This window comes from Oreochromis niloticus, linkage group LG7 (genome assembly GCF_001858045.2).
Source record: "Oreochromis niloticus isolate F11D_XX linkage group LG7, O_niloticus_UMD_NMBU, whole genome shotgun sequence".
Classification (NCBI taxonomy): domain Eukaryota; kingdom Metazoa; phylum Chordata; class Actinopteri; order Cichliformes; family Cichlidae; genus Oreochromis; species Oreochromis niloticus.
The window spans coordinates 22229355-22239376 of record NC_031972.2 but is presented as its reverse complement, the minus strand read 5'-3'; the positions used below and the strand labels follow the sequence as shown (position 1 = coordinate 22239376).

The 10022-nt window shown below is 39.9% G+C and overlaps 1 protein-coding gene across 1 annotated transcript; it reads right to left on the bottom strand.

Moving 5' to 3' along the window:
- Positions 1 to 426: 426 nt before the first annotated feature.
- svopb (SV2 related protein b) lies at positions 427 to 7315 on the bottom strand. The gene is made up of 16 exons (XM_003453896.5): positions 7128 to 7315; positions 6792 to 6922; positions 6036 to 6121; positions 5857 to 5955; positions 5687 to 5758; positions 5471 to 5595; positions 5302 to 5365; positions 5082 to 5207; positions 4869 to 4997; positions 4690 to 4763; positions 4163 to 4239; positions 3973 to 4077; positions 2283 to 2394; positions 2094 to 2175; positions 1881 to 1970; positions 427 to 1176 (listed from the first exon to the last, which is right to left on the bottom strand). The coding sequence occupies exons 1-16, from the start codon at positions 7187 to 7189 to the stop codon at positions 976 to 978; spliced, it is 1635 nt and encodes a 544-aa protein (XP_003453944.1). The 5' UTR covers positions 7190 to 7315; the 3' UTR covers positions 427 to 975.
- Positions 7316 to 10022: the final 2707 nt, after the last annotated feature.

The following is a 10022-nucleotide window of genomic DNA, read 5'->3' as shown; positions in this document are numbered from 1 at the left end:
TTCATGTTTACTATTTATTTTTTAAAACTGCAAATATGTATACATTTTTATCCCCCCCATTTCCCACTGCAAATAATGAAGTGTTCTTCCGTCATTTGCATACTGATGCAAAAAAGTATAAAGACATCTATAAGAAAAAATTGTAGATGCTAGGTTTTAGAAAGTGCGAAGTAAAGGATAAATTATGTCTAAATAAATACATTTAAATATGAATCAATTAAATATAAACTTGAATAGATACTAGGTACAAATGAAATTTATGGGTTTTTGTACATACAAGGTCATATTACCCATTTATGGAGTTGTTCATGTAGATTTATTTTTAGCCCTTTTTGTCCTCTATATAACAGCAGACTACAACTAAAAATGGGCTCGAAAGAATTGTATTTTTAGAATAATTGTTAATAATTTAGAGTTGCAACACGATTATTTTCACAGCTGATTTATTTATTTATTTATTATTTTAAAAAAGACGATCTTATATCTAAAATAAGACTGCTGACATACAAGTTTTTAAATTTGCTCAATGTGCCTCCTTTAAATTTTTTATAAAGACCACAACTGTGAGCAACTAGAATTTGTGAGGAAGAAAGCATTCTTTTCCATTCCACTTTACACATAAATAAATACAAAGAGCAATTCTGAACCCACACTGAGTAAAGCCATAGGCCTACTTTATCGGCAGCGTGGGGACAAGCCATTAATATTTCCAGAATGTCCCTCTGTTGCCTCTCATGGCCTGAGTGGAAGACTGAGTAAACAAACCAGTCCAACAAGTGTTCTTCCGCTCTCATTAGGCCAAACCTCAATTGTCACTCCCCGTCTGTAATGAGAGTCTCCCTTGCTGTTCTTCACCCATCGTTGCGCAGATGAGTCTACCCATCGTTAAACTGACAACCAATGTAACTGCAGGAGACCGGAAGGTGTGAGAACAGGTTTTACACTTTCTTTTTTATTATATTCCTGCCTCATCCGTCACTGGTCCGCTGAGCGCGTTGTATTATCTGACTGTCTGGGGGTGGAGGTCGTCTGCCCTCCAGCCTCCTGGTCGAGACTGGACTCCTGCAGATTCCTTCCCAATGTCTCAAAGGGCAGGAGCCAAGATGCAACGCCAGCCAGCAGAGAGCAGCTGCAATACACTGACAGAGTCAAATACACCGACGTCCTGAGCAACACCTAGAACCAAAACACAAAAACTGAGCCAAACGGCAAAAAACACACCTAAATGATAAAGAGCCTGACTGGACTCATTTAAATCCACTACAAGTCACATTATTGTCAAACTATCATATATGACATCATTGACAACAATGTTGGTTTTTGACCTCTAATAAAACCACGAAGAAAGAAGTCATTTACAGTCACTGCAGAGTCCTCTGTGAAAATGGAAATACCATTTCCTGATCATGTTAAAATTGAAGTCCCATTGTGATCACTTAATGTGAGCATTTTCAATTTCACCATAGAAGAAATCAATCAGTGTGGATGCTGTTCATAATTTCCATGATAAAAGCATAAATGTCCTGGTGTTACTGGTTAGAAAAATCACGTAAGAAAAACAGGATAAGCACTGTGAGAGGCATGTTACCGTAGAAGAAAAAGCCCCAGAAGGGGATAGTGGCCAAATCTAAATGAGGTTAATCCTGGTTTTTATCGGCTGAGTTCCAAAACTTGCGTGTGTCAAAATGACACACCATTTCACTGATTATTTTTCTTGTTTTTAGCCCTCACTGATACAGATACTGTCTTTTGGTGAGTAACACTAAGAACAAACATTTCAATTTACAGTTTAATATAAGAGGTCTAATGTAATGCTTTTAATATTGAAAACATTTTATTAGCTTGTACAAAAACACAAATATATGAGACTTCCAACATACCTGTGCCACAAAGGGTGTAATTAGGGCACCCAACCTGGCCATGGCGCTGGACGTTCCCATTGCTAAAGCTCTGTTTTCTGTTGGGAACACCTAAACAAAAGAAAGAAAAGTCAGTGAGTAGAGTTTGTCCAATTTGACCTGTCTGAAAAAAACAAACAAACAAACAAACAACAAAAAAAAATAAAATCTGCTAAATTGAAAAGTGATGCGTACTTCTGGTGTGTAAACAAAAACAACTTGGTATCCACCAGAGATGAAGGCTCGGGCAATGAAGATAAAGATGGTAAGAGCTATCCTGGATTAATTAAAAAAGAAAAGCGTTAAAAATCAGCCTGGGTGTTTCAATGTCAAGCTGGTTCGGGTTAGCTGCTGTTGTACTATGATATTAAAAAACAAACTTACCTCCCGATACAAGCGTATAACGGTAGAATACACAAGGAAAACATGACGAAACACAGTGCCATGCTTTTCTTCCTGCCGATATAGTCAACTAGTAGAAGGACAACTAAAAGACCTGAAACCAACATCAAAAACAAACAATCAACACTCAACAGTCAAAGATGGAGCCGTTCTCTTAAAGAGCACTTTTTTTGTATCTCGTTCTCTTCATTCTGAGAATGTACGTGTGTTTGTATGCTATACTCTGCCCGGCTTCAAATCACTGAAAAACGTCAAAGCATCGTCTTTAGTAGGCTTTATCAGTATGTAGACTGCGTATTAAAGATTGTCTTTGAGGTCTGAAAAGTGAAGGTGATATTGAATTGTATTAAGCATGCATTCTGTATAATGGCCAGCAGGGGACGCATCCTGTAGTTACAAACAGACTTAGGGATGCATGGAAATCAAGAGGGAAACAGGCCAAAGGACTCTTGCTCTGTATCCACAGTAAACACCAGATGACGTTGTGGGCTCAAACGCTAGCTTCACGTCTAATTATAATACAGGATACATTTAATTATGTGGGTGGTGCCTGACAGTGACAGCAAAGTTAATGCTGTTGAAGACAAAAGGGTACGATCATGTCGGCCATTACAGCCATTTTTATGATATACGAGTCCAGGATCCCAGAGATTCCCAGATTATACAGAGGGAGACGTTGCAGCCGTTTGAAAAGATTACCCAGCGTTCAGTGTTCCTCAGTTTCTCACTCCTCTCTTCACATTCTGTTTCAAAACACCAATACGGGGACAGAGAAAATGCTTATCTTAAAGCTTTACAATGGGACTTCCCTAAGCAATGGGTGATGTCATAGTAGGTTCATCCATCTTTAATACATACTCTTGTGGATTTAGAAAAAGTAGAATAAGGACGAACGACTCCCCTGTGGTGTCTAGAAGTGAGAATAATCCCTGCCTCTGTCTAAGTCCTCACAATGAACATAACAGTGCAACAGTTTTTTTCAAAAAGACAAAATTATTATTTTGTGTGGCCGAACTAGACTTCACAGCCTGCCTAAACTGACGCTATGCCCAGTAAATATAGTGAAGCGTGTATGCATGCCCATCCTTATCTCGTGGATATGGTCTGTCATTACCTCGCACCCTCATGAGGGAGTCGTGTTGTGTCTCATTTCTAACTATAATTATTTATGAAGCCACACAATTCAGTTGCTCTTAACTTTCAATTGTCTTTTTTTTTTTATTTGTACCTGAAGTCTAAAATCACTTTTGTAATAAATGTTTATGTTTGCAGCTGATTAACTGTTAAGCTATTGCAGCTCAGAGCCACTAATCAATACACTGCATGTTCATCTGGACATGAAAAGAAAGGAGATGCGTGTAAGTGCATGTCCACAGTTAAACACATATTTAAAAAATGTAATTTCTTTATCAAAGTTTAAAAGAAACGAGTATTTCAGGGACACTCTGAAAACCATTAATAGTTGAAGGATTAATTAAACTATTAATTAAACCATTAATAGTGGCAGCCAAACAAATTCACTGTTTGGCTGCCACTTTTTTTAAGGTATAACTACTATTGAGTTGAAGGAAAATTACCAAAAAAAATGGACACTTTTTCTATGTCAGCTGTCAGACTTTCAACTTAACTGCACACCACGCCTCTGACAGACTGCAAGCAGCGAGCATTTTACCTGGGAACTCAGCCAAGGTCGTCCATAAAAGATCTTTGTAGTCAGCTGACGTTAAATATCTACATTCAAGACTGCAGTCTGGTTCAATCTTGGCTCCTTGGGTCACTATAAGGAAGCATTTGGGATTTGTTGTAATTCAACAATGGAAAACATTAAAAGCAGCTCTGCACAAAGAAAGCTGTAAACATACTCGCGCACAAATCTCCAGCTTGGAACAGCTCCGTTGTCAGCAGGACAATCCCGTAATAGGAGAAGGCATTCGAAAACCTTTTGACAAAAGTAAAAAGATCATTTTTTTTTTAGAAAATTAGTTCTGCGAGTAGCTGAAAATAAAGCCTTTAATACGTCAATCAGGTAACTACTGTTACTCCCCCTTGCATTGCCTTTAGGAATCACATCCAGTCCACACAGAGTATTTTAAGTATTGTTCCTGGTTACCTGTATACAAGTCACTATGGTAATGGTAATGCTATCATTGCCACAACAACAACAAAAATGTACTAGATACAATAAGGCTATGATATACTGTAAAGAATGTTATCAGTGCTTGATATTCCCAAACCATTTGCACAGTCAAATTCCCATAACCCAACTCATGCTGAACCTTTAGCTTTCCAACCTGGCTGCATCCTTTGCCGAGCTGGTAATCACTGATTTAAAAATGACTCCCTTTAAATAGAGAAGGCTTATATTACAGAGTGTGTCACTTAAGCTAACCAAATAAACCACAGGAGCAGCGTGGTCTTCCAGTACTGAGGAGCAAAGAGATCTTTGATCCGTCCACGTTCATTCTGTGTAATTAAAGACAAAAATACAAAGTGGACATTTTATTTTGAACATTTAAGCACTGCTTATATTTAGATTCATATCCAGAAAAAATAAAATCTCACCCCCACCTGATTATAAGTGATCAGCCTGCCTTGAGGCAGGGTCTTCCCATTCTCTTTAGCGATGCGCGTTAAGGTTGCCATGGCTTTTTCTCGTCTTCCCGACAGCACATCAAAACGAGGGCTCTCCGGCAACCACTGTGCAACATGGAAAACTGAGCTGATTGACTTTCAACTTTTTTTCTGTTGTGGTGGACCTCTACCCATCACAGACATACTTACAAAGCAGAAGCAAACAAAGATTGCCAATGGTACTGTGGAAAAGCCGAGCAGCCACCTCCAACCCAGATCAGGCATTACCATCAAGGCCAGGAGGACCTCAAACACAGCACCGATTGCCCAGAATGCCTGATGCAGACAAACAGTTGGGATGATTTAGTGCAGTGCAGCTAATCATATCAAAGAAGAGATTCTTGCATTTATAAGAAAATGACCGCAGTACCGCAATCAGCATAATACAGACGCCTCTCGACTTCACGGGAAGGAATTCTGAGTACAGCGTGACCCTAAAACAAGACTAAATCTTTATTGTTCATATTGTTTTCTTGGATATCGCTCATTAAGGAACTACTCATGTATCTTGTTATGCATGAAGGAAGAATCAAACTTACGACTGAGGAGCTCCTCCAATACCAAAGCCTACGAGGCCCCGCAGGAACAAGAGCCAGCCATACACTGGAGCAAAGGCACTCAGCAGGCCGTAGTACAAAGTCCAGCACATAGAAACTTTCAGACCCTGTTTAGCACAGAAACATATACAGGAAATTCATGAGATCATTTACAAACCTCATGAAATCATGTACGAGAATCATAGATGTGAGACTCACTACTTTTCTGCCGTACTTGTCGGCTACATTTCCCCAAATCGGTGAACTGATCCCCATCCCGACAAAAACCACCTGTTCCAACAACAACAGCAAAAAAAAAAAAAAGGTCATTGACTATATTATATAAACAAAAATCTCTAGTAAAGCAATAAAAGGTAAAAGGACTTTACCGATGTTATGAGTGCCACTTTATAGCTGGGGAGCCTCCACTCGCAGTGCAGCTGGGGCCCCAAGATGCTGAGGATCATCATCTCCATGGCATCTGCTACCTGAGGGAGAGCATCCAGTTAGAGATGTGCAGTATCTGCATGCTGATAAGGCTGTTTGGGCTTGTTTTAAGATTTATTACCCATGACAGTCCAGTGAGGAAAGAGATTTTCCACTGAAACTTTCCAAATCCGATTGCCTCCAATGCATCATCCACTGTAAAGGTTTCTGTTAATAAAACACATCGGTCACTGCATGATCAGTCTCAGAAACAAACAGACATAAAGAGATGTCGGCAGAATCACACAGGATCAAGAAGCAGAGCAAGCACAGATTAATAGCATTAACATCAAGTCTTGATGACCGTTCATGTCTTTAAAAAGCCAGGATAAGATTCAGACACAGAAAAATTACTTTAGAGAAATTTAGATTGCGAAAAGAAGCAAAATCAGGAATTGGTGTTTTTGACTTAGCACTCCTATATAACAATATGTTAATTAATTAAATGTATAGATGTGCAATGTTTCCTAGTTGCATATGGTTATTACCATGGACTGGCACACTTTGAGAACTCTGGCATTAGCATGTTATTCAGTATCACACACTCAAAGGTCATTTTACATCTTGGAAATTTGATGCATAACAGATTAAAACAAAGCAGTTCTTCTATTTATATGTTTGCCAGTTAAAAACAGGACATGGCCAATATAACATGAGCCTACTTTCATGTGTAATTAACCCATATCCACATTTACATTTATCAAAATCCAATCCAGCTGATCAACACTGCTACAAAGGCTGTTTCTATGTTAATACTTTCTAATCCCCTTCTTACTTTCCCCCCACCACAGTTCCACACACACCAATTAAAACAAAATAACAATTATATTGTACACACCTTCGGGTTTATTAGACCCAGAGGCGGATGAAGACTGTGTAACCTCTGCGTCAAAATTTGAAGCTATGGTGCAGATCTCAGCGTCTGTGCCCTGGTCCTCATCAGTTTGACCCACAAAATCTGCATCACCCCTAAGTGCCAGCACACAAGAAGACATGGAAAAAAAAGTTTGTCTTTCAGACATACCAAAGTTTGTCGTTAAATACATTTACACTTAGCCCCGTGGCTCACACTCCGGTATGTAAACATAGCAGGTCTTTCCTTGAAACAGCCAAGACAACTTTGACGAGGTTACTAAAGCAAGATCGCTCATATTTTTCGTGTTTTTCTCTTTACCACTGTTCAGAGTTTCTCCAGCGCTTGTAAGAGATCTTAGCTGTTCTGGGCCAGTTGTCCATTTTGGCGTCACGGAGAGCAGTGAGTTCCAGCTCATAGCGCACAGGTGATTTGCGGACAAACCTGCTGGAGCAGTCGCTTGAAGTTTTCAAGGAGACACCCAATCAGAGAACAACACTCGCAAGGCAGAGAGGGGAGGGGTTAGAGAACGAAGCAGAAGTGCAGAAGTGCAGTGTGGTCAAACTGGCTTCTGGACAAAGAAGCGATCCCATTGGATTAAAACGAAGTACTATCACATAATTGATTTTTTTTTTTTTTTTTTTTTTTTTTTTTTTTTTTACATAGACTGTCAAAGGAGCCGGAAGAAATATTCCAAGACTTTAATTATATTTATTTGTATTTTTATTTTATTCTTTTTTCCTTCCATCACATTTGTCATACAAGCGTAATATTTTGTGTAACTATTTTTTTCTGGAATAAAAGAAATATGAGGGTCACCACGAAGTCTTATTTTTTGTTCTAAGCAGAAATTATTACTTTTTTTTTGTTACACACACACACACACACACACACAAAAAAAGGCATCGACCAGAACATATCTTGGAAATGAAAGTCCTCTTTTTGCATTTCAAGTTGATGCTATAATCGTCATTATGTGGTTGTTTAAATTTTTTTAAATTTTATATTTGTTTTGTTTTATTTGTTTTTACTCTAGTGGAAACTGATCATGCTCTGTATCTCATTATACAACTGTATAGTGACAATAAAGGCATTCTATTCTATCACGTGGGAGCTTGACTCCGAGTTTCTGATTGGTCGACGCTGAGCTGGTTATGTAACACGCAGGGACACTAAAGCAGTCGCGCCAGGATGTCATGCTAAAAAGAAAGATTCTTTAAAATACAAGGGGGAGCAAGCGCGTCAGATAACACGGACACAGAGATGAAGCAGGTCTGGTCAGAAACAGTTTATTACTAGGCCAGGGAGCACAAATAAAAACACCCTTAATATGTACGTAGTAAAACGTTGTCAATCTACTAAAACTAAATAAAACAATTCTAAAACCCGTAAAACTACCATTTTCTACATTCACTAAACCCCCCCCCCCGCTATAATTATGCCACATGTTCATTATGGGTCCATCAGCAGGCCAGGAATTCCTTCTTTAGAGCAGAGCAGTGGCGGTCCTAGCCTGTTTGGCGCCCTGGGCGAAGACTCTCTCTGAATTCAGCAGCGAGCAGGCACACCGAGGAAAAACGTCGGTGCAAATTATAAGTCTGTATCATAATGTCTGGTGTTTTCGTGTTTGTTGGTTTGTTTCTATTTTCTTTCATTTTGCGAGTTGGTTATTAGATGCTGCTCCAGCCAGCCAGAGAATCCCCCGCTGCCCCGCCCTCTCCTCCCTGTGCTGCAAGCAGCAGGCGCACCTCGCAAACAGAGGCCGCCCTTACTCCCAGCATCTGGGCCATAGAAAACCGATCGGTGCCTATGCCATTCCCAATATGCGCTGGCATGACGTCGCGCAGCATGAGTACGAGCAATTTTTTTTTTTTTTTTTGCCGATGCCTGTGATGCCGCCCCCACCACGATGCCGCCCCGGGCAACCGCCCGTGTCGCCCGTATCTAAAACTGCTACTGGAGCAGAGTCCACGCCAGCCTCGTCTTCGGTAGACAAGAAAGAGCCTCCCATCTTGTCCTTCCACTGGCCCAACACTTCCCAGCCTGGCTTGCGTTCTGCACCCGAATCCGTCATGCGACCACCGCCACAGCTCCCCTTGCGTCGGTCTCCTGTAAAATAACAAATAGGGGCCAGAACAATGGTCCCAGAAGCGGCCCTGGCTCATGGCCATGGCGTCCCTCTCCCAACCCAGCTGTACCCAGTAAACAACAGTAGAGACCCTACTCACAAATGCAACCTCTGCCCTGCTGCCAATCACACGCATTGTCTCCTACTGTTGCCGTTCCATGAGGTCAGGACTGGGCCGCCGTGTCACGCTGGCCATCTAGCATTCACCTTCCAGTCTGGGGCCTCTCTCTGTTTCAGTGCTCAGCTAGCCTGCTTTTAAAAGGTCTTTACACAGCTGATAGGCCACCTCTAGACACACCCATGCCTCAGCAGGTGGTCCCTATCAGCTAATTTGTCCCATGTGTAGCCAGTCCACAGTGGATTAAAAACTAGGTCACAATAAAACACTAAAAACCATGCAATAGAAACAGAATAAAACCATGCAAATAAAACGACACTCATAAATAAACACTAAAAATCAGAATGAAAACAATATACAAGATAAATACAAATTTCCACTGTGTGACAGTTAACCTAAGAGCAGGTTAGTTTGATGCTAATCTTACTCAGTGGTACAGACCATTAGCTGTTATTTCTTTATGACATTATATATTAATGATAGGTTTTCTTTAAATAAATATTAAGGTTAACAGGAGATTATATGCAATAACATTTTTAATTTTGAAGAAATGCTGACTTTATTGTATTGTGAGGTAAAATAAACACATCTTAGGACACACTTAAGACGAAGCAACAATTTCCTGTTTGAAGCGGAAGCTTAATTTATATCATTGGATTGGATCCAGCTAATCCCAAATTTATACTGGAGAAGTTAAAAAGTGCATACCAGACAAGAGCTCGGTTCCCAGGAGGTTGTTCAAAATTTTCTAATAAGTAATAATATAAAAACAGCAAATCCACCAAGCCAGGCTTTTCCCTCTTACTGCAAATAATTACAGTGCACTACAATCAATCAAACACAAAAACTTGAAAAACAAAGCTCATATAGCCTCAAATTGAAATGTTAGTATTAATATTATCATCATCTCTGATTGTATATTCTGAAAGAATAGGAGCTAAAAGGCAGGCAAAGACTTTCTTTGATTCAG

Excerpts from the sequence above, each read along its gene's own strand:
- svopb (XM_003453896.5), bottom strand. The coding sequence starts at position 7,189 with ATGGACAACTGGCCCAGAACAGCTAAGATCTCTTACAAGCGCTGGAGA. Across the intron at positions 6,923-7,127 it reads TGGAGAAACTCTGAACAGTG|GGGTGATGCAGATTTTGTGG; the intron begins GTAAAGAGAAAA and ends GCTGGCACTTAG. Across the intron at positions 4,240-4,689 it reads CTGCTCCTGTGGTTTATTTG|GTTTTCGAATGCCTTCTCCT; the intron begins GTTAGCTTAAGT and ends TTTTGTCAAAAG.